The 27,691-nt window shown below is 48.0% G+C and overlaps 1 protein-coding gene and 1 long non-coding RNA gene across 2 annotated transcripts in view; one reads left to right on the forward strand and one right to left on the reverse strand.

Moving 5' to 3' along the window:
• Nucleotides 1–138: 138 nt before the first annotated feature.
• On the reverse strand, nt 139–25,413 carry LOC138921476 (uncharacterized). Its single transcript, XR_011434092.1, has 3 exons — nt 25,276–25,413; nt 5,516–12,491; nt 139–4,501 (listed from the first exon to the last, which is right to left on the reverse strand). It is a non-coding gene; the product is annotated as an uncharacterized lncRNA (long non-coding RNA).
• A 77-nt stretch (nt 25,414–25,490) lies between these two features.
• ITPKB (inositol-trisphosphate 3-kinase B) overlaps nt 25,491–27,691 on the forward strand; it is a 96,141-nt gene continuing 93,940 nt past the window's right edge. The window contains exon 1 of the mRNA XM_001914976.5: nt 25,491–27,410. Coding sequence (XP_001915011.3) covers nt 25,491–27,410 — 1,920 coding nt within the window. The remainder of the gene's footprint in view (nt 27,411–27,691) is intronic.

Below are 27,691 nucleotides of genomic sequence, written 5' to 3' on the forward strand. Positions count from 1 at the left end.
CCTTTGTCTCCCCAAAGCCCCCCGGTACACAAAGTTGTATATTTTAGTTGTGGGTCCTTCTCGTTGTGGCATGTGGGACACCACCTCAGCATGGCCTGACGAGCCATGCCATCTCCATGCCCAGGATCCGAACCAGTGAAACCCTGGGCCGCTGCAGCGGAGCGCACAAACTTAACCACTTGGCCACGGGGCCGGCCCCAGGAACAAATTATAATTCCCAGGAATTCTTGGGATTTCTCCCTAATCATAAATTATTCTATATTTTTATAACGCTTCATTCAGCTGTTTTTAAATAATAATGAGTGACAGTAATAATAAACAATGAATCATGTTTCTGTGGTAGGGTTATAATAAATGTTCCAGACGTTTTCTATTTTTAAAAAGATGTAATAATGAATTTATAATTTATTATTGTTATGAGGAAATATATAGTGCTTATAGATTATATATTTTAATAACATAAAACTAATCTCTACCAGATATGAACATTTGATAGCAAAAAAGATCAAAAGGAGGGAAGATTAACACAAAATTAAAAAGTCACTAAAAAGGGAAAGATATTATCACAAATACTAAAAGTTATTATTTTTAAAAGGAAATATTTAAACACAGAAAGCATTCATTGCCCTAAACAACAGTCTTGATCTTTGTTTCAGGAGAAATATTCATGAGGGAGAAGAGGACCTTCCATCTTACGCTGACGCAGGGTGAATTGTCAGAGTGCGAGGAAACCATCTTCAAGTCGGGCCTTAGGGCACAGGCTGCTTCATGTGAGCTTGTTTCCTATTTAACAATGAAAACGTTTTGTCTCCTCACTCTGATCTTGGTTCTGCCTGTGGAATCAATATTGGTTTTGCTAGTGTAGATTTTAGACCGGACCTGATTTCATGTCGGGGGGCTCCAGGGCCGCGCCGTCTTCTCCTTGGGTTTCTACCTTTCCAGGGGCCAGCGGGCGCCCAAGCGCTCATCAGGGCCCGGCCACTCTGGCTCAGGGCAAGGCCAGCTGCTCACAGCACTGCCCCGCCTCTAGGGTCTCCAGGCAGCTTCCAGCCCCACAGCAGGTGCTCCCTGCTAGTCCGCCTCTGTCCAGCGCTCGGACTCCTGGGCTCCCCTCCGGGAGCTTCCTGCCCCCACTTCGCTGCCCCACAAATTCCAGCAGCTTCAGCAGCCCTGACCTCCAAGCTCTTCTCCTCAGCTCAGCGGGGACACCTCTCTCTGCATCCCCTTGCCCTGGTTCAGAGAGTGCCCCGGGAAGTAGGAAGCAAGGGTGGATGTGGGCTCGCCTGTCTGTCCCCGCTCTCAAGGCTCGAGGCCCTGTGCTGCTCGTCGTCTAATTCCTAGAAACAGTTATCTCAATGGTTTTGCCCATTTTTACAGTTGTTTAAGCTGGAGACTATACCCAGTACCAGTTACTCCAACGGGCCCAGATACGAAAGCCCATCCCTGATTTTCAATACAAAATTGCTGTTATTGTTACGTCGGCCAAGGTTACAATAGATATGTTCTGTTTTTGTAGCCATGACTCCACCCATTTCTTTTCTTTTTAGCAATAATCCTATATTTAAATGGATTCAATATTTTCTCTAAGTCTTTTTACAATCATCTCTCCATTCTTTTTTGTTTTGTTTTGTTTGTTGAGGAAGATTAGCCCTGAGCTAACGTCTGCTGCCAATCCTCTTTTTGCTGAGGAAGACTGGCCCTGAGCTAACATCCATGCCCATCTTCCTCTACTTTATATGTGGGACACCTACCACAGCATGGCTTGACAAGTGGTGCCATGTCCACACCCAAGATCCAAACCAGCGAACCCCGGGCCGTCAAAGTGGAACATGCAAACTTAATCACTGCGCCACCGGGCTGGCCCCCATCTCTCCATTCTTGACTTCTTCATTTGATTCGTTCCCTACAGGTTTGATTTAATAACAAGCAGGATTTGTTTTCAAGAAGGACTCACGGGTGCTACATTCCTTGAGCTCTTTCAAGTTTGAGAATGTCTGCCTTCATACTGAAAAGGCCTCTTGTCTGATTATGCTATTCTTGGTCATGCTTTCCTTATAGTGCTCTATCTTCTTCCTTAATTATCTTAAAAAGTGTTTAGAATTTCATTTCCTTTCTTCTCATGAAATATTGATATCTACAAAAGAAGATGCATAACCTATAAATTATAAATCATTATAATAAAATGAACATGCATGAGTTCGTCACCCAACCTCATAACTGAACGTTACTTCTGCTGCAGAAGCTACCTGTGGGCCCACGCTGATGTCCCCACCTCCAACCCTCAGGCGGAGTCATTATCCTAAGTTTTCTTTATAGATTTACCATGAAATTTACCTTAAATACTATATTATTTAATTTTGTTTCTTTGTTGACATGACAAATGCAGTATGTTTCCAAGTTTCCATCATACTGACGTGTGTCGCTGTAGCTCATTCATTTCCACGCTGTAGAGTATTCCATTTTAAGGATATACTACAATATACTCATCCACTCTCTCTTCATCGGACAGGTAACGTCTCTTTTTTTTCTGTCATGAGCAATGCTGTTATGAGCATTCTGGTGCTTGTCTCCTAACATATTGCAATCGCTCCTGTAGAATATATTATGTCCGAGGGTGAAATCGGTAGGATGGTACGATTGAGCTTTATGGGCTAATACCAAATACAGTGGTTAAACAAACGCACGCTCCCCCTGCCAGTGGACAGCCTTCCTTGCTCAGTCGGTCTCCACTGTCTCCCCGTCTTGAGGGTCACTGTGAAGAGGGTTGAATCCCGTCTGGTTTTCCCTCCCCTGGGGTGATTTGCTTTTTCTGTCAAGATGCTTGAAGAATTTTTTTCCTTATCACCCAAGTTCACTCATTCAATTAGAATATATTTTGGTATTTAACATTCTGCACCATATTTTCCTGGAACACGGTTTATTCTGTTAATTTGTATATTCAGCCCTTCCTTTCAGGGAAATTCACTTGATTATGCATTTGAACGCATCTTTTGTCCCATGTGTTGGGCTCTCCACTTCAGGGCCATCAAATATCCCTGTAATTAATCCGGTTTTTCTCTCTTCGGTATTTATTTCTCTCTCTTTTCTGCAGCCGTCTTTCTCTTTCTCATTTTCATTCACTATGATTATCTTAACCTTTTCCTCTACAGCATAATTCAAATTTCAACAGTATCTCTTCTGTTTCTTCTTACTCTGTTCTTCTTATTTCTGATTTATGTTTTAATTCTGTAATAATGGTGCCCTGTGTTTGTTTCCATAAATCTGAAATCTCCCTTTTCCTCTCATTTCTGGTTTTTTTTTACCGGCTCATCTTTGAGTTCTTGTTTCCCTGGATTCATGTTCTAATTACGCTGTATATTGGGGCCAGCCCCGTGGCTGAGTGGTTAAGTTCACACACTCTGCTTCAGTGGCCCAGGGTTTCACGGGTTCAGATCCTGGGCGCAGACATGGCACCGCTCATCAGGCCATTTTGAGGTGGCATCCCACATGTCACAACTAGAAGGACCCACAACTAAAATAATACAACTATGTACTGGGGGGATTTGGGGAGAAAAAGCAATAATAAAAAAAAAAAAGATTGGCAACAGTTGTTAGCTCAGGTGCCAATCTTCAGAAAAAAAAATTAATTACGCTGTACAGCATGAAGATGTTGGGAGGAATTTCCTTCTCCCGCTGGAGTTACGATTTTTTTCTATTTGGTTTCCTGGTCTTCTGCTCGCTGCATTGATTTTCCCCCACTCTGTAGCACGGTTTTAGAATCATTGTGCTTTTTCTTTTCATTTTGCTCATGCTTGGGCAACTTCATCCATTCGTTTCATTTGTTCTGATAGAGCGTGGGTGACTTCTTGACTCTCTTCCTCTTGCATTTGAGATCTGTATGTATTTCTCTCTGTTTCACTGTAAGGGTTGAGGGAACTGGGCGGGGAGGGGCAGGGAAGCTCAGTGGGCAGAGTGCTGGTGGTTCAAATGCCTGGGCTCTTCTCTGTCTGCTGTGATTTTGGAGATGTGTCAGGATTTACTTCTCCCGGTATGGGGGTACACACGTGCCCTGGGGGCAGAACCTTAGACTGCCACTGCCGCTCAGATTCCGCTTGTTGCCCTGAAGCCTTCATCGTGGTCAGAATCAGCTCCGTTGTTCACTGCCCCCACTTTACTCATTTCTCCCCAAGGGCCATTTCCACTACTTTTCAGTCAATGGAGGAAATGGCTATGGATGCTTACATGCTTAGCTTCTCTCAGCTTTGGGGTTCTTAGTGAGAATTCTCAGGACTCTGTAGATTTTCCGCTGCAGCTTCCAGAGGAGGAGGGACCAGATGAGGAGGCAAGCCCTGCTGGGCTTCTCTGCTCTACCCCAGAATCTTGTTTCTTTTCTTGGTTATGTGAAAGATGACATGAGTGGAGCCATATTAAAATGGAGCCAGAGCAGCCATTTCAGAGGGATTGCCCTGCACGTCTTATTTCATGTTCCAAACTGGACCAAGCCACCAACATTCCAAAAAGTCTGTAAGGACAAGAATATCCTGTTTGTAAGGACTGATGAAACTGGACTTTGTTGATGACTAAATCACTAACCAATCAACGAAATGCAGGTCTAGGCTTTTGCCCAATGTCTGAATCTCAGGCTGATCTATGAAGCACAAACCCAGCCTCACCTCATCCAGCACCAGTGAACTCTACCTTTGTACAACTCACCTCATCTTCCTCCCCTCTTCCCATAGAAACCCTGAGCCCCTCTCCTGTAATCGGGACACTATGTGGTTTCTACCTGAATCTGTGCTCCCAGAATTGCAATTCTTTGATTCCAAATAAACGCTTTGTCTCTTAAAATGGTTTCTGTTTTTGTAAGTTGACAGTTAACAGTTTTTGAAGTTTATTGTACTAAGTATGCCTCTTTCTGTGTTTGATTGTTGTTGGTGAATTTCTTTGGCTTATTTTTACTTCTTTTTGCTATTTTTGAGGTATTGATAGAAAAAACTCTGATAGAAAGCTTCAATCTGCCGTCTTAGTCCAGAAGTCCTTTATTTGTTGGATGTTATCTGGCTACCCCATTAGAATGTAAATCCCATGAGGTCAGGGATCTTGTTTGGTTTGTCCCTGTGTCCCCAGATCCTAAAACAGTGCTTGGCATATGGTAAGTACTCAGTAACTATTTGTAGAATGGATGGATGGATGGATGGATGGATGGACAGATAGATGGATGAATAGATGGATGTGGAAGCAAAGAAATCAGTCAGGAGGCTATCACCATAGTTTCTTGCAGTGATGATGTGAGCCTGGCAGCGGAGGCAGACAGGGAGAGGAAGGGGTGGATTTGAGACACATTGGAAGTTGGACTAGAACAGTTTAATAACTCAGGTGGGGCAGGGGGCAGTGAATACGAAGCAAAGTCCCTCCCTTAAGGTAAACTGAAGACTCCAGGATTTCTGGGTTGGATAAACGGGTGGTGTCATTAGGTTCTTAGTTGAGAGAGGGAACACCAAAGGAGCAGAAGATACTGGCTTCAGGTTGGACTCACTGGGGTTGATAGCACTGGGTTGTCTTGGCCGTGGGGCTGATGTTCAGGAGAGAACAGGACTGGGCAGTCTGGGGTGTCCTCAGCAAAGGTGGAGCTTGAGGCATTGGAGTTAGATAACAGAACAGGGCAGAGGAGCCGAACCTTTATCTGCATTTAGGGTGGGGGAGGGATCAGAGACAAAGAAATTCGATTCCATTAAGCTCCAGGTCTCAGAAAATGTTTCTAGAAATAGAAAACATGATTGTGCAGATGTGCATCACATTTGTGCCCACTTTGACTTCCTCCGGGGCCCACCTTCTTCTCCCTTCTGCCCCACCATCCTTCAGCCCCCATCGAGTGTTTCCAAGGTACAAAAAGAAAATGCTTATTTACATAATCTCAAAAAATGTGAAACCACTGCCTTGAGCAACAGGAATGGTTCGCTTCTTTTTACATTCACTGAAGTGCCCACTATGAGTCATTTGAGGTTCTGAAATTTCAGCAGGAACTAGGCATTTTAATACCCTAATTGTGGGTGAAGGGAGTGGGAGGTAGATAAGTAGGGAGCAGGAAACGCTGAGTGTCAGACGAGGGAAGCTCCCGGCAAGGCTCCGCTAGGGGTCTGGAAACAATGACATCAGTGCTGGTCCTGAGGCTGACATCAACCAGCTCTCGTCTTGCTTGAGACAGGGCTGGGGACACTTCCCCTTATCTCCCTGCCTACCCTCTCCCCTGCCTGCATCCCCTCTGTCCTATAGCCTTGGGCTTATTTAGGGCTGGAGAGAGGATTTCACCCTGAACCTCTGAGCCCAGTCTCAGGGAGCTGCACCGGAGGCCACGCGGGCCGTGCGATCTCTGGGCATCGTCACAGGAACTGAGCACTGGGGAATTCCGGTTGAAGTGGGGTTGCCTTGGACTCCAAGGGGCTTTAGTTACTGAATCGCCACATGCAAATCTGAGCCAGAAAGTGCTGCCTCCTCAGACAGGTAGGAGTTCCCGTTGTTATGAATTTTCATCCTTCTTCAGGCAACCATCTGAGACTTCAGAGTAAGGTTTACTGCCGATTGTCATGAAAACTACAATTATAATCGTGAATAACACGAATGGCTAATTATTGCTAAATTAATGCTAATTTTTACTGTAGCTAATAATTATTCTTATTTATGATGCACTTACAGTGCGCTGCACGCTAGACTAAGTAACCTGCACACATGATGTCAGTTACTTTTCCTAAGACCCCTGAAGTGCACATTAGCATTTTTGTTGTATTACTAAGGCAACACGTTCACTCATTCCTTTGGTCAGTGGTGGCGATTCCATGGGATGACATGGATGCTGGCCATGGCCCGCCCAGATCCCTTCCCTGGGCCGGCGGGCTCATTCCCGTGGCTGTGACCCTTGGCTGCTAATGCCCCACAGCTGCCCCTCTTCTCCAGGGAGTTGCCCTTTGCCAAATGGGAGCCGCTTCACCCGGGAGCTTCCCCCCACCCTCCCCTGCAGCCCATAGCCAATGACTCACTGATCCAGAGGGACAAAAAGTTGGCTGCCTTCTTGCCTCAAGGTGGGACAAACTCTGTGCTTTAATCATGCTCAAAAGCTCCCTGTGGGATTAGGCTGGAGAAACTGATCTCCAGCTAAGACTACATCCTTCCCCTCACGTCTTTCTTCTGTCCTCGCCCCCTTTCTCTTGTGAGCACTTCACACCTGTCTCAGGCTCTGCTTGTAGTGAGCCCTGCCCACAACAGCGGGGCAGCAGAAGGAGCACAGGCCTGCCTTCCAGACAGACCCAAGTTCAAACAAATCTGTGCGGCTGTGTGATCTTGATCACATCAATTAACCTCTCTCAGTCCTATTGTCCTCAATTTTTAAAACTTGAAATAATGTTACTAATTTAACCTTCATACCTTCCTTCTTTCAATAAACTTTAACATTAGCCTCTGTGCTGGGGATGTAGAGACTAAAAAGACATTGTTTCGGCCTCCAGAGGCACGGTGTTTTCCAAAATGAAGATTGTAACCTCTCATTAGAGGATGGGGGAACCAACTTTAGTGGGTTTGACCAGCATTTTGAAAAAAATGAAATGGAATGAAAAGAAACTATCAGAGGGCCTCAGACTTCATAAGTTTAAGGGCCTGAAGTCTTCACTGGACTTTATTATTCTATCTATATGACGCATCTGTCTCTATAGATAGTGGATAGCAGACTCGAGGATATCCTGGGTAATGATGTAAATGTCTCTCTTGCTGGCTGTCAATCAAAAATGGTTTGAAAGCTACTTGTCTCTGGGGGTGGGAGGCAGTGGTGGAGGGGGTATTCCATGTCAAAATTTGTTTTGGTGTCATAGTTATATAAGACTTTTAGGGGGCTGGCCCGGTGGCGCAGCAGTTAAGTTCGCATGTTCTGCTTCGGTAGCCCAGGGTTCTCCAGTTCGGATCCCAGGTGTGGACATGGCACTGCTTGGCACACCATGCTGTGGTAGGCATCCCACATATAAAGCAGAGGAAGATGGGCATGGATGTTAGCTCAGGGCCAGTCTTCCTCAGCAAAAAGAAGAGGATTGGCAGCAGATGTTAGCTCAGGGCTAATCTTCCTCAAAAAAAAAAAAGACTTTTAATAATAAGGAGGTTATAGGCAACTATATGTTTTTACACATTTCAGTAAGCTTATAATAAAGAAGAATTTGTCAGTACTGGGAGGTGCTTGAAAACATTTTTTCCTTCAAGGCGGGATAATGAATTGGCAAATCTTGTGTTGTAGTCATAAAATTACTCTCAAGCACTTTTTAAAAACCACTTTCTTGGGGCTGGCCCTGTGGCCGAGTGGTTAAGCTGGCGCGCTCCACGCAGGCGGCCCAGTGTTTCGTTGGTTCGAATCCTGGGCGCGGACATGGCACTGCTCATCAAACCACGCTGAGGCAGCGTCCCACATGCCACAACTGGAAGGACCCACAACGAAGAATATACAACTATGTACCAGGGGGCTTTGGGGAGAAAAAGGAAAAAAAAAAACCCAACACTTTCTTGAGGTACAATCAACACACAAAAAACTGTACATATTTAATGTATGTAACTTGATGAGTTGAAAAGTAAGCACTTTTAAATACCATGATATTTCTTTCAGAACATTATTCAGCAAATGAAGACACAGGGTAGAAAATAGATATATATAGTTTGATTTTGTTTTGTTAAACGTGTATATTTTTGTGCCTATATGTGGAGAAAAAAGGCTAGAAGTCTCTATGACAATATTAAACGTTACTTCTGGATGGTGGGATTATTAATGAGTTTGGTTTTCTTCTTGCTTTGCTTTGCTTTTAAACCGTAAGCAACATATTCAAGTTTTCTGCGATATATTAAAAGAGAATTAAAATACGACTGCCTTCTCTATGCTAAACCCTTTACGTGTGACCTCATTTAATCTTCACAACAATCCTATGCCGTACCGTAGGTAGGTACTACTGTTCTCTCCGTGTTTACAGGTGGGGAAACTGAGGCTCTAAGAGATTAAGTAAATTGTCCAGTGCCACAGATCTCTGACGGAAAATAACCAGGACTGGAAAGTCGTGGCAGCCTGCACTATTTCAAATTACAGCCTGCTTTTCCTAACCCATCCCCAATTCCTCTCACTCGGCTCATATCACCTTCTGGCATTCTCTATAATTTACTTATTTGCTACGTTCATTCTTCATTGCTGTCTCCCCTCACAAGAACGTAGGCTTCAGGACGGCAGAATTTGCATCTCTTCCGTGCATTCCTAGATACGGAGATACACGTACTTGACATTCAAATGCATATCTGTTGAAAGAATGTCTTATCTGAACCACTACAATTACCTGCCTTCTAGTATATAATAATACGGGTTTTTTTCCGGGGTGACCCTCAGGATAACCGACCAGTGTGGATCAGAGCTGTGGCAACAGACGCTGTGGGTCCGTGAAGACGAGGTGAGTTTTGAGAAGGAGCAGGGTCTATGGTTCTTCTGTCCCTTCTCCCTGCTCCCAGGTCCACCCTACTCCGGGTTCTCCCACCTGACCTCCTCTGCCCTGGGGAGTTGCCCCAAGCGCTCTTTGCCCACCTCCCTGAGGATGTATAGTGGCAGCAGGCTGGGGGCCCTTGAGGTTGAAAGAATTCGAAGGACTGAAATGCTGTCCGGGAGAGGTGACCCCGAGGGGTACCATTCATTGAGAGTTTACCCCAAGCCAAGCACGGAGCTACATGGCTTTACCTACGTTGCCTCTAATCCTTACAATGACGTGTAAAGGTTGATATTATTATTCCCATTGTACAGAGGAGGAATCTGAGGCTCAGAGAAGTTCAGTGCTTTGCCCAAGTTGACACAGTAAGTAGCTGAGCCAGCTGTGAAACCAGGCACACTTGACTCCAAATCCACACTCTCTTACACCGTCCAACATGGAGTGTGCTGCTGTCTTGTAACATCCTAACTTGCAGTGAGCACTTCAGCACATAGTAGGAGCTCGGTACATACTTCTTATGTGAACAAACAGATGGGTGGAGGGATGGATGGCTGGTTCGGGTACCACAAGTGACTGTCCTTTGAACTGCGCATTCTTTCTTGACTCTTCATCTGGGCTGGGAAAGCCTGGCTCCACATATGACAAAGAGTACGATTTTTCTAAATAAATGAACGCTATTTATCAAACTAATTATTATCAATGACAATTATTTAAGCAATTACCTAAATATTTCATGAAATCCAGTTATTCTTTAATTGCTCATAGTAGGCATTGAAAAATGTGAATTGTTTATTCAATAATTTTAATGCGAAGGAGGCAAAGGGGGCAGTACTTTCTTTGCTGGCAATGAAGGGTTCCCAGACGGTCACTGCTGAGAGACCTCAGCGACCATCCCTGCCAACGTCCTCATTTCACAGACGAGTCCTCAAGCCCCAGTGAGGACAGCCTGCGCTCAGGTGGTTATTCAGCGATGATTCTTCCACCTTTCCCTCCAGGCAAACTTCACTTCTCTGTGGTGGTCCTTATCTGCCTTACTTCACCTTGCCGTAACTCAACTCCATCGCCTTGAGAATGGAGGTAAGAATGTTGTCTACCTTGTGGCAGAGCTGTGACAATCAAATGACTCATACATGTGAATGACACAGGTACAGGGCTCGGAACAGCACCGGGAACCTAGGGAGCACTCAAACAACGTAAATATCGTTATGATTAGTACTACCCGGTGGGCCTGCATTGGGAGCGTGTGCTAATCAGTTCCTAGCTTACTAACTGGACTGATCTCTCTTTCTTATCTTTATTTTACTACGTAATGTTAACTTTTGAATAGCACTCTTAGAATTAGATTTTCTTGTTTTGCCTAAATATACACACACATGTATATGCATAAAAATGTATATGTGTGTGTGTATGTATATGTGTGTGTCTGTGTGTGTATATGTGTGTATGTGTGTCTCTGTGTGTGTGTGTGTGTGTCTGTGTGTATGAGAGAGAGAATGAAACATCCATCAAATCCTGACGACTCCACCTTCAGGACGCTTCCGGAATCTGCCTCCTTCTCACCACGGCCGTTCTCCCCCGGTGCCACCTCTGCCCTCCAGCCTGGGTGACTGTGCCTGCCTCCTGAGTGCTCTCCCTGCCTGCAGCCCTGCCCTCTGCAGTCTGTTCTCCACCAGCAGCCAGAGGGCTCCTTCCAAAATGGGAGTCGTGTTACTTCACTTCTCCATTCAGAACCTTCTCACAGCTCCCCTCCTTGTGCTGGGTAAAATCTTTCCTCGCTCCCTGACCTTCTTTCTTCCAACCCTCCCCTCACTCACCCTGCCCTAGCCACAAGGGCTGTTTTGTTCCTTGAACGCCCAGGCATGCCCCTGCTTCAGGCCCTTTGCACGAGCTGTCTCCTCTGTCGGTAACATTCTTCCCCAGCGAGGCCCTGGCTCCCTCCCTTCCTTCAGATCCCTGCCCCAATGTCATCTTAGAGGGAATCACAGCACTTATCAACACCAACACACACTCACGCATACACACACACACACACACACAGAGTCTGTTACTCCCTGCCTCCCACGAAAGTGTGATCTCTCCCGGGTCAAGGATTGTGTCTGTTTTGCCCCCTGCTCCATCCTCAGTCTAGAACACTGCCTGACATATGGTGGCTCAATAACAGTTTTTGGAATGAATTTGTCTTCTTCCCTTTTTACGTTTAATTATTTAAAGAGAGAAGGTCCTGTGAGAGCTGGAAATGAGCCCAGGGCTCCAAAGGACACCAATGGTTGCTTAGCCGCCCAGCCTCTGAGCCCCAGCTGCTCCTGTCCCCAGCTTCCCTTGTGGGGCTGCACAGATGCCCAACTAGGTTCAGTCTATCAGACACACCCACTGGGCTTCCACACACAGAAGCAGGGCATGGAGAAGCCACCTTGGTCGTGATGGTGGCAGCAGTGGTGGCCACATCCTGGCTCCAGGAGTAGCAGGGGCCGCAGCACGAGCTGTGTTGACAATGCCACGTGTGGCACTGGACCCATTCTCTGGGCTCAGGAGCCTTGCTCTTTCTTGCTCCATCTCTCAAGCCTGACTTTCTGGCATTCTTGGTGATTTTACGAGCGCCCCAATATCCTTTATCGTAAATGTATCTTCTGCTTATACAAGTGAAACTCCGTTTCTGTTGCTTGCCATTAAGCATCCTGACCACACTACAGGGCTCTGCTCTGTGCTACCCCATAGCAATAAGCACCAGTACAACAGAGGGTGGGAGCCCTCCACCACTGCTGAGACGGGGGGAACCCCATAGGAGAAGCTGTGGCCTCACGGAAGCCTTCCTAGCCACTGACGGTCTACCTTACGTTGATTGAGCAATTCGGCATTCTTTGCGTCTCACAGTTTGAAGTCGTTCATCTTCGAGGTTTTCAGTGTCTGCTCTGTGGACAAGATGTCTAGTTTGGAAGTTGTTATACATGGGGCATTCAGGAGTCTTCTCCAGCTGGATTCCCTCCACACGATGTGAGCCATCCAAGTTGGTGGCTTTCTCACCACCTAGGGACAGAATTTGGATGGGAAGCTTTGAACCCAAGCATTCACGCCCCAGGAGCCCTCTGCAGGATGCCCCTCTAGAGCTGTATTTCCAAGCTCTTTGAAGAGAGTCTCAGAGTGACAACCACTGGACCTCCCTCAGGAGACCAGACTGAGGAGGAGGATACCAGCCCGGCCCCAGCTCTGTCTCCTGAGCTCCGCCTTTGTGGGGAGCCCATCGCCTCTCTGATGCAAAAGCAAAGCCAGGCCTGAGAAGCACCCATCCCCAGCTTGTTGGCCCCAGCTTTCCATCCTTAATCATGCGTTTTTGTTTGGCACAGAGCTAGGCACATAATAAATACTTTTTAAAATTTTTTTAATTTTTTGAGGTCACACTAACTTATGGCATTGTGTAAATTTCAGGTGTACATCATTATATTTCAGCTTCTGTACCGTGAACTGCATCGTGTTCAACACCAAAAGTATAGTTTCCACTGGTCACCATACATATGTGCCGCTTTATACTTTTTGCCCTCCATCCACCTAATAAGTACTTTTAAAAGCAATCCAAGGTCTTCTTTTCTGCGGGGCTGTGGACTGCAGAGAAGAGTAAACGAAGAGAGTTGTAATTAGGTGATAGAATAAGAAAGATGGAGAGATGTACGGAAGTCAAGTCCAGTGTCCGAGGCTGTGGACTCTGGAACCTGGGATGGGGCGGTAGGAGCTCACCTGTCATTTTGGTGTATAAGATTGTTCAGAGAAAGGTGGAATGACCTTGACAGAACTTCAACTATATCGAGGTCCATTGTGTTGGTCTTACAGATGTCATCCACCTTGAACAAGGCTTCCTATCCCTCCAAGCCAAGCATGTGCCCGGCTGTGCCAAACTATCACAAGAATGCTGGAGCTAGAGGGGCTCTTTAGGGTGGAGGGGACCTGCCTGTTAAAGGGCCCTGGCAGAGCTTCCAGAGAGGAGGCTGCGGCCCTGGAGCCCAGGTCCTGGAAGGTAGTCAGCAAGAGTTTATCAGCTAGTTACCATAAGAATGGAGTGTCCACACCATGAAGGCACAAGGGGCTCCTATTTTGACCACTGAGGTGGCCTTGATGTTGGGTGTTTCTGTGAGAGTCTTGGTCATAGCCGTCTAAGGAGAAGCCTGAAGTGCAGGCTCTGTCACAGCCAGGGCTTACCTTGTATATGACCTTGAACAGGCCTTAACGTCCATTGGGGCCTGCACCACTAGCCTTAGTTATGATGTGGCCTTAGTTACTGGCAAAGTTTGGATGTGGCAGGGCTGCTGCTAGATTCTTTTACATGTGCCATCTCATTTCATCTCTCAAGAGCCCTTCAGGGTAAGCAGCAGTATCTCTATTTTGCAGATTAGGAAACTGATACTCAGAGAGGCTTCCTAACTCCCAAATTCACACAGCTGTAAAGGGCAGAGCAGGGATTCAAACCTGTGTCTGTCACAGACTTTTCAACTAAAGGACCCTACAGATAGTAAGAATAAAATGATGAATAGGGAAAGTTCAGGTATCAACATCTCAGAGGACCACAGCAATAACCTCCTAATTGAGCTCCTTGAGGAGACATCCCCTGAGCTGCCGGAGCGGTCCAGGTAACCTCTCTGATCTCACAGCCCCCTGAGACTACCCCACCTTATTGTTGCCTGATTTTTCTGAGATAGTTTAAGATCTGTCCTCCTTTCTAGAGACAGACTCTAAAATGGCCCCAAAGTATTCCTGCCTACAGGTGTTCATGCCCCAGTGTATCCCCTCCCCTCGAGTGTGGGTGGGACCCGGGGTTTGCTTCTAAGCAATAGAATATACAAAGGTGACAGGTTATCTCTGCTGTGATTGTTATATAAGGTTGCAGCTTCTGTCTGGCTAGCAGACTCTCTCTACCCTTCTTAGCTCACGTGTTTTAACGAAGCAAGTGGTCATGCCAAGGAGGTCCGCATGGCAAAGAACTGAGGGCAGCCTCTGGCCAATGCCAGCCAGGAGCTGAATCTTGCCAACAATGTGAGCTTTGAAGCAGGTCCTTTCCCAGTCGAGCCTCAGATGCAACCCTGGCTCTGACCGACACCTTGATGGTGGCCTGCAGCACAGGACCCAGCTAAGCCACACTGCATCCATATAAACTGTGAGGTCACAAATAAGGGTTGTTTTAAGCCACTAAGTTTTTGGTAATCTGTTACAGCAACAGGTAATTAACACACTCCCTTGGTTGTAAGCCCCTGAAAGGCAGAGATGGTGTTCTAGTCATCTTTAAAGTCCTAGTGCCTAGCACAGGAGCTCTAGGAATCCTTGTGCCCCACCGAGCTGTCTCTGTCTCTTTCTCCTCAACATATCCTCCCAACACCTCAGAGAGATTGTCCTGAAGTGCTAATTTAATTGTCACTCTCTGCTTCAAACTTCTCAGGGACTCCCTATCATTTTTAATAAAAATCCAAACCATCTAGGATTGGATTCAAGGACCTTCACCACAGGTCCCCAAACTGCTACTGCAGGCTCTTCCTCCCGTTACTGACCCCTCCCACCCTGTGCTCCAGCCGCACCAAGTCGCCGCCCTTCCATCTGCTCCTCCATGGGTCAGAGCACTTGCACATGAGCCCCTGCCTAGAAGACTCTCTCTTCTTCCCTCTGTGAGTTCCCACTTACCCTTTATGGCCCAGCTCGAACACTGCCCTCTCCGGAAGCCTTCTACCTCCTCCCCAGCCCAAGGGCAGCTGCCACTGTGCTCTCCTGGTACTTTGGATGCTGTTGTACCATGTATCACACTGAACTATCATTATTTTCAAGCTCGGCTCCCCTTCCTCTCTGAGTTCTCTGAGGAACTTCATCTACTTCTGTCCTTCTTATCCCCTTCACGTCCTTCTCTTCCCCCTCTCCCTGCCTGGAAAACTCGGGAATGGTTTGATGAATAGAGAAACGACGTTAATAATAATAATTTGAGAGGCTGAAACGAGGCGCTCACGGGTCAAAAGAGTGCTCTACAGGCTGCAGCAGCGGGTAGACAGGAGAAGTTCTGTAGCCACCTGGAGTGTTGCTGGAGGGCGGTTTGCAAGCACTAGAGATATAATCTCATGTTGCTAATACTGTTTCTTTACTGTGAGGGACAGGAGAAATGGGAGGCCCAAGAGACTTCCTCTTTCTGCTGGAGATAGCTGTCTATTGTGTATTCAAACATTACGTAGTGACCTTTTCTAAGACTTGTCTTTAAAGACCCAGTATGTAAACTTTACATTTCCTTCCTGTTCCTAAAATATTAAATGCCAGGACAAGTTTGACTCAAAGGCTCTTTGTGGCTCTCCCAGACTTGCTGATTAAGACCACTCAAACCCAAGGCCAACTATGTCAAAACCTCAAAGAAAATGTCTTGCATAGTTCATGTAAATTACATGTCCTTGATGCTCTTTCTTACCACTTAATTTTTTCCCTGGGGGGGTCCATAGATGTCACACAAATCCAGTTATCCAGAGAAGGGGGCATGGAAGGGGTCTAGATGCTGGGGCTGCTCCCCACCCTTTCACTGTTTCAGCTTTACAACAGGAGCCCCCTTTTCAATCACAAAGAGGCCCAGCGGGTGGGAGGGGATCCCTGGAGAAGGGCTGCGTATGGTGCAAAACCGTAGAGCTAATACCTTAAACTGACCGCAAATGACTCGGTTTGAATTTAAAGTCTTGACACCACGTTTCCACATGCATGTTTAAGTTGGCTAAGGTCAGATTTTGACATCAAAAGCAGGAGCACATCTTTCAATCCATGTCTTATCAGTTCATGCTTGATCCCAGACAATGAAAAAAAAATATATAAAAACCACTGGCTCAGATAATGGCCCATCCACAGCTTTTGGGTCTCGGGACTTGAGTCAGATTTGCAAGAGGGCCAATCAAACTGTGCAAAAGTCTGTTATTCAAGTGGCTGAAAAGTCAATTTGAAACTGGATGATCGTTTCGGTGTCCACATGTAAATGAGGGATACCTGTAAATGTCTTATGTTTTCCTGCCCGAATATTTCCAATCAGCTTGGTGTTGCCTTTCCAATACCACCTCAAAACACTCTCTGGAGTTAGGAGAGGTAGACGGTCCTTCTGCCTGAGTTGGAGACATTGACCTTCAACACGTTTATCAAGTGCCTTCTCGACATCAGGACTGCAGATGCAGATGCGAGTAAGGCATCATTATTCCCTACCTCAAAGAGAAGGAGGCAAAAGGTGCCAATGGAATGTGTAGTAGGGGGTGTTTAGTAAACGTTTGATGGGTGAATGGATAAATGAAGAATGAGCTATTATAATACAGCGAAGCCCCAGGACTATGGGATGTGCCCAGGAGGACATCTAACCAGGATGGGGGCCGGAGGAGGTGTATATTGGGATGAACTTCTTCTTCATATTAACCTAAAATCATAACATTTGCTATTTGCATTTTGCTCTGCCAGATTCTGTCACCCATTAGCAGTGGCAGAGGACAGCAAGACAGTGTATGTGTGTTTAAAACAAATAAGGCTGTCTTTTTAAAAATAGTTTTTTAAAAAGATTAAGGAATTAATTGTGAGTAAATATTTCTGTGTAAGACAAGGTATTAGGTGGCTGGGAGAGGGTGGGGTTGTTCGTAGAAACGCCATGGCTGCTCACATAATCTAAGAGCAGACAGAGAAGCTGCCAGCCTCACGGGAAGGGGATCTGGGAAGCCACCAGCAAGCGAGGCGACTCCCTGCCTTTCTCCCTCCACGGCTTGCCTCAGGCGCTGTGGTTCCTCTTGTCTGGACACATCTGTTTTGCACTCCCCACTCTGCCTACCTAGAAATCCTTCGCTCCTCCCTGGATACTCCTTTACAGCTCTCATACCTGCTTCATGAGTCCAAGTCTATCACGTGATCGTTAAGTTCCTGTAATGAGGATTCCAAAGCCCCATGAGGAGAATCCAATTGACTGCCTCATGTTTTCATGCTGAGTCTTTCGCCAGCCTGTGGATTAGCTGTCCATGTTGGTCTCATTAGCAATGGGCCCAGAGAGGTCCTTTGACATCCAGCGTTTCCAGTCAGGGAACAGGGCAGGCAGATTCACTTGGAAGGGCCCGTGGGCTGCGAACAGGCATCTCTCCTGTGGTTTTACGGGCCTGAATGTGAGCACAGGCATCTAGGTGTCATTAGACTTCAGAGTTTCCGAAGATGGAGCAAAGAGGAACTGCCCTGTAGGACCACAGACCCCTCCACCATTGTTGGTGCCACACCAGGAGACCAGAGCGGCACAGGAAGGAAGGGTCTCTGGGTGCTGAAGCTCATTCTGGAAGCAACTATTCATTGAGTACCTGCAGAGTCTTAGACCGACTAAGTCTTGGATCTTTTTGGTATGAGATGCTAGGGGGTTGAGAGCTCCTTTTTAAGAAAGCATATCCTGTGGAGTGCTTAACCGTGCGTTGTCTAACAGGCCTTCACAAGAACGCTGTGGAGGACGGTATTGTGATGCTTGCCGTTTTACAGAGCTCAAAACCAAGGCTCAGGGAGTTTCAGTACTTGCCCAAGGACACACGGCTATGGTAAATGGAAGGGTCTGTAGGAACCTCACATCTAACTACGCGGTGTCTCCCTCTCGCCCTCCTCCTCGGCAGCACTGAAAGGAGGGCTCAGCCAGTTCTTGATGCCCTCATTGGTCCCCCTCCCGCCTGGGGGGCAGGGATTTCTTCACCGCCCGGTCCCCAGCAGCTGCCACAGGCCTGACACACGGTACTTGAAGGAAGGAGTGAATAATCTACTGCTTTACCCAGATCAAGGGGAAGGTGAGGGAGACAAGTGAAGGGGGGTCCAGGGGGGCCAAAGGTAGTCCAAAGCCACTTCCTTGCTGGGGACCTTCATCTGTGCTAGATAGGAGAGAGTGTGGTAACCTCCCTTAGGGAGATGTTTCGGCTTGGGCTCATGGTGTCCAGGGAGCTTCAGAACTAAGATTTCAAGCTAGGAGTGAGGACGAAGGAAAGAAAGATGGAGACCTCCATCATTGGCTCCCTCCATGCCCTGCTCATAGCAGCCAAGCATGGTGGGAGGTACTTCCTACTGTCTGGGAAATAGGAAAGGCGGCTTTCCTGATGGTGCTGATTGCTTGGTTCTTTTCCGTAGTGATTTGGTTGATGGCTTGATTCATCTGTCTATTTTTTCGATTTAATAGACACATATAGATCTATTTTGTGTGGGGCTAAAATCTAAGGCTAGAAAGATAAATCAGGGTCCTCTCCTCAAAGAGCTCACTACCTAGGAGGGAACAAAGACAGGAAGATTGAGGATTATTATAGAGTGCGGCAAATAAGTTAACTGTTATATATGATGGGGAAAGGGACACAGAGCTAGTCCATGAAACTCATAAGGAGTCACTGAATGAACGATGTCATATTTTACCCAGAAGTGATATTATATGTCAGGCACTGTGCTTGGCACTAGGACGGGCGCCCATAACATCCTCATCAAAGGCTGTATCTGTCCATAGCTATTTTTTTTAAAACATATTTAAGTTGTAATTGATATACAATAAAGTGTACATATTTAACATTTTATAATTTGATAAGTTTTCGCCTATGTATACACATGTGAAATCATCACTACAATCAAGATAGTGAACATATCCATCATCACCAGAAGTTTCCTCACGCCTCTTTGTCTTCCCTATCTCCCACCCCTCCCCACAGCTCTCTATTTTCAGTCACCAATCTGCTTTCTGTTATTATGGATGAGTTTGTGTTTTCTAGAATATTCTATCAATGGAATTATACAGTAGATACTCTTTTGTGTCTAGCTTCCTTCACTCAGCATAATTCTGTTGAGCTTCCTCCTTGCTGTGTGTATATCAATAGTTCATTTCCTTTTGTTGATGAGCAGTAACCCATTGTGTAGATACACCACAATTTGTTTATCCATTCACACGTTGATGGACCTTTGGGTTGTTTCCTGTTTTTGACTAACTCGAATAAAGCTGTTATGAACATTTGTGTACACATCTTTGTTTGAACATATGCTGTCACTTCTCCAGAGTTGATACCTAGGAATGGAAGCATTGGGTCATATGGTAGGTACATGCTTAACTTTTTAAGAAACTGTCCACCTGTTTTCCAAAGTGGTTATATTATTTTATGTTCCTCCTAGCTGTGTATGAGAGCTCAGTTCCCCACATCCTTGCCAAGTAAGTTTTTAAAATTTTAACCATTCTAATAGGTGTGTAATGGCGTTTAATTGTGGTTTAATTTGCATTTTCCTACTGACTGATGATGTTGAGCATCTTTTCAAATGCCTCTTTGCCACTTCTATACCTCTTTGGTGAAGCAGCTGCTCAAATCTTCTGCCCATTTTTTTACTGAGTTGTTCTCTTATTATTGAATTTTACGAGTTCCTCATACATTCTAGACACAAGTCCTTATACAAATACACATTTTGCATATATTTTCTCCCTGTCTGTAGCTTGGCTTTTCATTCTCTTCAGAAGAGCAGAGGTTTTAAGTTTTAGTGTGGTCCAATTTGTCAAAATTTTCCTTTTGTGGATTATGCTTTCAGTGTCATATCTAAGAAATATTTGCTTAACCGAAAGTCCCAAAGATTTTCTCTTATGTTTTCTTATAATAGCTTTAGTTTTAGATTTTGTGCTTAGATCTATGAGCCATCGGGCTCATTAATTTTTGTATACGGTGCAAGATATGGATTGAAGTTTTTTTTCTCTTTTCATATGAATATCCAATTGTTAAAGCACCATTTGTCAAAAGATTCCTTTCTCCACTTTTCTGCACCTGGGTGAAAAATCAATTGTCCAAATATGTATATATCAGTCTATTTCTGGACTCTATATTCTGTCACACTGGTCTATTTGTCTAATTTTATGCCGGTACCACGTTGTCTTCATTAGTCTATCTTTATAATAAGTCTTGAAATCAGATAGTGTTAATCTTTCCACTTTGTTCTTTTCAAAGCTGTTTTGGCTATTCTAGATCCTTTGTATTTTCCTATGAAGTTTAGAATCAGCTTGTCAATTTATACAAAAATAAAAACGTGCTAAGATATTGATTGTGATTGTATTGAATCTATAGATCAGTTTGGGGAGAATTGACATCTCAACAATATTGAGTCCTCCAATTCATGAACATGGTATATCGCTCCATTTATTTAGGACTTCTCTTTCTTGCTAATGTTTTGTAGTTTTCACTCTACGGTCTTACACATCTTTTGTCCTGTTTACCTCTAAGTATTTCATAGTTTTTGATGCTATTATAAATATTATTTTTAAAATTTTGATTTCTGATTGTTCATTGCTAATATATAGAAACACAATTGATTTTGGTATATTGATCTCATATCCTGCAACCTTGCTGTTACAGGCTAAATTGTGTACCCTCAAAATTTATGTGTTGAAGTCCTAATTCCCAGTACCTTAGAATGTGACTGTATCTGCAGATAGGGTCATTAAAGAGGTAATTAGGTTAAAATTAGGTGGGTTCTAATCTAATATGATTGATGTCCTTATAAGAGGAGGAGATTAGTACACAGACACACACACAGAGAAGACCATGTGAAGACACGGGGAGAAGATGGGCATCCGTAAGCCAAGGAGAGAGGCCTCAGAAGAAACTAAACCTGCCGACACCTTCATCTCAGACTGCTTGCCTCCAGAATTGTGAGAAAATAAATCTCTCTTGTTTAAGCCACCCAGTCTGGGGTACTTCGTTACAGCAGCCCTAGCAAACTAATACACTTGCTAAACTCACTTATTAGTTTTAGTAGCTTTTTTGTAGACTCCTTAGGTTTTCCACAAAACAATCATATCATCTGTAAATATGGTTTTACTTCTTCCTTTCCCATCTGGATGCCTTTTATTTCTTTTTCTCGTCTAATTGCTCTGACTAGGACTTCCAGTACAATATTGAATAGAAGCGGCAAGAGCAGACATCCTTACTTTGTTCTTGATCTTAGGGGGCCAGTCGTCAGTCCTTCACCATTAAGTATGACGTTAGCTGTAGGTTTTTTCATAGATGCCCTTTATCAAGGTGAGGAAGTTCCCTTCTATTCTTAGTTTCATAGCGATGATTTTTAAAATTCCATTTCAAAGTGGAAAAATGGGAAAGCTGAAAAGTTAGGAAAACTTTCCCTACAGTTATGGAGAACTAGTATAGAATATGGAGAAATAGTGATAAGCATGGCTTCTGGACACAGACTGCACGGGTTCAAATCCTAGCCTTACCATTTACTGGCTGTGGGATTTCGGGAAAATTACTCACTGCTTTGTGATTTAACTTCTTCATCTGTAAAATGGGGGTAATAATAGTATCTATCACGTAGGGTTGTTATGAGGATTAAGCTGTATAAACATTGATAATGCGCTTAGAATAGTGCCTGGCTAATAAGTGCTATAGAATTTTTTTCTTCTATCATTTAAAGTCATGGAAGGCAACTAGATTCTGCTTCAGGACGTGTTCCAACCAGGCTGGCTTCCAGATACAGGTTTTGCTCCATCTTTTCCCCAATCCCTGTGGCTCTTGGTGGAATTTGAGACTGGTAGAATTATCGTCTAGTGCTACCTTCGGCCCAAGGCAGGAATCTCTTCTGCAAGCCATACCTGCCCAGCTGCTGGCTGCCTTCTGAGCAAGAATTCTTCAGGCTGACTGTATATTCAGGAAGCCCGAATTTCTTAACTTTGGGGAAGGGAAGGCTGATGATGTCTGGCCATGAGGTGACAGCGAGATTTCCCAGGGGCTGGGCAGCTACGTTTCTGTGTTCACTGTAGGCATTGCTAGGTCCTCCAGTTGCTTCCACCATGACACATGACATGAGCGTTTACATCTCCTAGAATAGTCAGAAATAAACTCCTGGGAAATGGCAGCTCCTCTTTCTTGCCACTAGGGAAGCGAATTAGGGGCAAAGAGAGAGCCGGCTTCTCTGCCTTAGCAACCGCCCAGATCCTGAGTCGACACCTGAATAAACTCTGGGCTCTTCTTTTTAGCCCCATTGGGGGTGGGAGAGGAATTAGGCTCAATCTTTTCATGGCATGTTTAAAAAAAATTAGAAAGAACTCAACAGGGTCTGATTCCTAGGAGTTCTTAGCTGGAAGGTCTTTTCCTGATTGAGCAGCACATTGCTTTGCTCACTGAAACAGTAAAGTTACATAAACAAGCAAGAAACGGGTTGGCTACAAGCAAAGCGAAAATTTCCATCTAAATTTTAGCTAATGGAAATATAAGGATTAATTCGGGCTTTAGATTTTTAAATCACCTGAGCCTGGCAGTTGCATTTTCCCTCTTTCCACCAAATGCTGCAGTTTAGGATTTAGGGAATTATGCAAAACACACTTGCAGCACCAGAATTTAAAAGGGGGCAGGGTTCCCCCACGCCCGCAGGAGTATTGGCCATGCACCCTCCCTATTTTTTGCAGATATGAGAGGAAAAAGCTCTTGAAAATGGTCCAGCTACAGGAGACTAAGCAAGGGGTCTCAGGCAATTCTTACTTCCAGGACTACTCTTTTTCTTAAAATAACTTTGAGAATAAAGTGCAAAAATATGCCAATGTCACATTTGCTGTGTGCATTTAGTAACAGGTAAACGTGCAACGTAAAGGCATGTTTATACAACCAGCAATTGCACTGCAAAACCGTCAACAGCTCTCAGCCCAACCAGTCTTCCAAAATACCACCGTGATGCATTTAAAATCTGCAACTTTGCAACGAGGCGCCCACAAAGCACCTTCTCTGAGTTTGCATATTTGTGTACAAGAACACAAACCGTTTATGTAGAACTTCAGCCGGTTTTACATGCTAAAATGGTCCCTATGATCTGCTTTGCTTGAAATGCACACTCAAAACTTTATTAAAAACATTTTTCAAAAGATAGTTTCATAAAGCTAGGCATCAGCAAGGCTTGATGGAGGGGTGGAAAATGGATCGTATATCTTTAACCCGCAGAAGTTAAAAGGCTTTTTTTTTTTTGTTAGCTAACAATGGAAACTTTTTTTTTTAAGTGTTTCCCTCCCTCGGTCTTGCCAAGCAATAGAAAAAAAAAGAAGAAAAGAAAAACTTGTTCCGCTGAGTTCAACCCCAGACAGGCTCACAACTTCCTTCCTGCTTTCCTCCCCCGAGCCCCCGCCTCCTCCCTTCTCCCTCCTCCCTCCTCCACACCAACCTTCTCCCCCCCCACCCCAACTTTTTTTTTTTTTAATCGCACATTGAACAAACACTGAAGTAGCCAGAGCAGACACTGACAGGGGCAGTATCTCCACCGCCGAGAAGGGCGTGCAGGGCCGGCTCGCCCGGCCCCTGCCGAGGAGCATTTTCCATTCTTTCGCGCTCCCCTTTTTTGTCTTCCATCGCTTGGAGAGGAAATAATTTCTGAACTTTTTTACTTTTAAAGCCATCTTGTTCCTACGAGGTCTGCGTCCCCGGGCCATGTAGTCTGCACAGGACCCGGGAATCTGAGAAATTGCAGGTAAGTTTGGTGGCTTTTTAATGGCTCTCGCCTCTGAACCCTTTCCCCTCGCTCTCCACTCTGGAGCGAATCTGAGCGTTCCGGGTTCTGAAAAAGCGCAGAGAGGTGGGCTGGGGAGACGGGGAAGGGGGTTTGATTTTGGGGGGGTGGCGTGGAGTCGAGGTGCAGGCGGAGGAGGGAGAGACGAGTTTTCGGCGTTTCTCCTGCTCGCCTTCCGGGCTGCTGGCTCCGCGCCGCCTCCCCCGGCGCGCTCCGGTCGTCCCCCGGCTCGGGGCGCCGGGCGGCTCCGGTGGCGCCGGGCGAGGCTGCTCAGGATGCAGAGAAGCCGTGCACTCGGCCGCTCCTCCCCGGGGTTTCGAGCGCGGGCCCCAGGGAGGTTTGCAGAGCTGGGGCTCCTGCCGGGCTGCACCCTCGCACGCCCTGGAGTTCCTCCGAGTGGGCGCGGATCCCGGACCCGCAGGGGCAGCCGCGCGTCCCGGGTCACCCGGCGTGCGGAGGGCTGAGTCGCTGTGCGCGCGCGCGCGAACACACACACACACACACACACACACACACACACACACAAACACACACCCCTCCGCAGGGGGCGACCGCAGGGGGCGGCGAGTATTGGTTCCGGTACAGGGGACGTGCAGCGTCTCGGTCCCCAGCGCGCGCAGGCGCGCCCACACTCACAAAACACACTTGTTTAGGGACTGGCGACAAGGCCAACGCTGAAAAATGCCCCGGCTCTGGCCCCGCAGCGTTCCCAGGCCTTCCTAGGCGGAGGGACACGGCCCCAAGGCCAGGGTCAGAAGGTAAAAGGCAGGCTCGCAGGCGCCCTCCCGGCCCCGGGTGCAGGCAGCGGCTGGGGGAAGGCAGGTCCTGCACAGGTTCCCTCCAAGTCGGTGCCTGATGGCCAGAGAGGGTGGAGCGGGGAGATCCTGAAGTCCAAGGGCGGGGGCTGCCCCGTTATACCCGCTATAACCAGTGTTAGCTTGGGCCGAGGAGACGGTGGATGGGGTGTCCTCACCCTTGCGGGGAGCGGAGTCAGCCGCGCCCCGCACACTGCACACTTAGAAAGCAAGTAGTCGTCCCCGTCCCCCGCCCGTCCGCGTGGCTCTGGAGACGAATCTTTAGAGTTTGGAATTGGAAGGGACCTCCAAGCGCATCACAGCCTGGAGTGAGGGGTGGGAGCGCACTCGGGAAACGCGCCCCCACAACCGCGCTGGCGACTGAGGCCCCTGGGGCTTGTGTCGAGCCGCACCATCCCTGTCGGTGAGACGTCCAACGGCACCCCGTCCCCGGCAGATTGGGGTTTCGCGGGCCAGGGCAGTCCTGGTCCCCGACCCGTCCCCCCCGACTCTCCCTCTCCCGGGGTCCTTACTTTTCTCCTTGTGTCTCCACAGCGGCGCTGTTGTTTATGGCGCTTTGGGCGGGGGCTGAGCCCGGTCTTGCCCCCCGCCCGCCGCCCGGGCCATGCCACTCCATCCGCGCGCGGAGCCGCGGCCGCCGGGCCTCCGAGGCTGAGCCGGGAGCGGCGGGAGGCGGCGGCGGCGCCGGCGGCGCCGGAACGGGAGCCGCGGCGGCGGACCCAGTACTATGGCTATGTACTGCTATGCACTCAACAGCCTGGTGATCATGAATAGCGCCAACCAGGGGAAGAGCGGCGGCGGCCCCCGGCCCAGCAGCACCGAGACGCCCCCGCCGCCGGGGAGGGCCGTGTTGAGCCCCGGCAGCGTTTTCAGCCCCGGGAGAGGCGCCTCTTTCCTCTTCCCCCCACCCGAGTCGTTGTCGCCCGAGGAGCCCGGGAGCCCCGGGGGCTGGCGGAGTGGCCGGCGCAGGCTGAATAGTAGCAGCGGCAGCGGCAGCGGCAGCAGCGTGGGCAGCCCCAGTTGGGCGGGTCGCCTGAGAGGGGACGGGCAGCAGGTGGTGACCGCCGGTACCCTCTCCCCTCCCGGGCCAGAAGAGGCCAAGAGGAAGCTGCGAATCCTGCAGCGCGAGCTGCAGAACGTGCAGGTGAACCAGAAGGTGGGCATGTTTGAGGCGCACATCCAGGCGCAGAGCTCTGCCATCCAAGCGCCCCGCAGCCCGCGTTTGGGCAGGGCTCGTTCGCCCTCCCCGAGCCCCTTCCGCAGCAGCAGTCAGCCCCCAGGAAGGGTCCTGGCTCAGAGCGACGAACGAAGGACAAAGTCCTGGGGGGAGCACTGTCCAGAGACTTCGGAGGCCGACTCCAGGAGGAGAGGCGGGGTCCCCAGCCCACGCCTCTCGAAGGACAAGGAGGGAGTGGCACCTTTTCCTGGCCTGGCCACCCAGTCAGGATCAGGGGCTCAGGACCCAGCCTCTCGGGTGAGAATGGAGAAGGGGGGTCCTGCCAGACCCCACTGTGGCTCACCCATAGCTATGGAAATCGACAAGAGGGTCTCCCCTCCTTTGGGAACTCAGAGCTGCCAAGCTTCCGCCTTGGAGCTGGTGGGAATGGACTTAGTGATGACCACAGAAGTGGCAGCGAGAGCCACATCCACTGGACCACACTGTCCACACGACCCTGCCCTCATGGAGCGGTCTGAGAGGGCCGGCGAGCTTGGGGGTGTGCACCCCCGGGAGGCCCTGGTCGAGACTCAGGGGCAGTCTCTGGGCAGTGAGACAAAACCAGCCTCAGAGAGGGGCGGTCCCCGCAGTGGAGAGCCCCCTGGAAAGGTGGAGAAAGGAAATCTGCCCTGTGGCGTGCCAGGCTCCGGGGCGCCTGAAGCAGGCGAGAAGCCAGAGGGGAGGACTGTGAATGAGCAAAGTTCGGAGCCCTCTGAGGCCCCCAGCTGGTTCAGGCCACCGGGAGACCTGGGCTTGGTAGGCCCTGACGTGGTGCAGAGTGGGGCCCTGGTGGTCGGGGAGCCTCAGCAGTGCTCCAACAGAGTGGATGAAGGGTCTCTGACACTGGGCCTGCTTGGGGGCAGCAGCTCCTCGCAGCCAGGGACCAGGGAGGTGGAGGCCGCAATACCCTCTGGTGGGATGCTGGAGCCTTTGCCCTGTTGGGTATCGGCAAAGGACCTGAAGGAACCTGCTTGCCTTCCTGGGGACAGGGTTGGGGTGCAGCCTGGGAGCTCCAGGGCTTGGCTCGGCCCCATGGAGGGAGCCAGTCTGGCCTGGACGTGTGGCACAGGGGTACAATCCCAGGAGACTTGGGGAAGCCAGCCGCAGGACAGAGACGCCCACCCCAGCCCAGAGCTGCTCTCCCCAGATCAGAAGGACAAGCCTTCCCTGAGAGAGGCCTGCAGCCCGGGCAGTATACCTGCCGTCATCATTACAGACATGGGTGCCCAGGAGGATGGGACCTTGGAGGAGGCGCAAGGAAGCCCTCGGGGCAGCCTGCCCCTGAGGAAACTGTCATCTTCCTCTGCCTCCTCCACCGGCTTCTCCTCCTCCTATGACGACTCGGAGGAGGACATCTCCAGTGACCCTGAGCGCTGCCTGGACCCCAACTCTGCCTTCCTGCATACCCTGGACCAGCAGAAGCCCAGAGTGGTAAGTCTTGCCCTGAGATTTTTCTAGAACTTGTACTGCTTTCATGCCCCATGTGGCCCCTGTTTTTCTTACTTTCCACTGAGTCCTTCTGAAGACTCTGCCCAGGGCCCTGGGGCAGTCACAATTTATGATTCTCTTCAGGGGTGTTTGCTGGGGAGGTGCCTAGGCCCTGACCGTGCCCTTTGCAGCGTGGACGGAGAGTCCAAGTCGCTGCTATGGCTATTTCCATGCACACCTTCAAAAACAATTTTTAAAGGTACCTCCAGTGGGTCACCACTCGC

Source organism: Equus caballus, chromosome 30 (genome assembly GCF_041296265.1).
Source record: "Equus caballus isolate H_3958 breed thoroughbred chromosome 30, TB-T2T, whole genome shotgun sequence".
In the NCBI taxonomy this organism is placed as follows: Eukaryota; Metazoa; Chordata; class Mammalia; order Perissodactyla; family Equidae; genus Equus; species Equus caballus.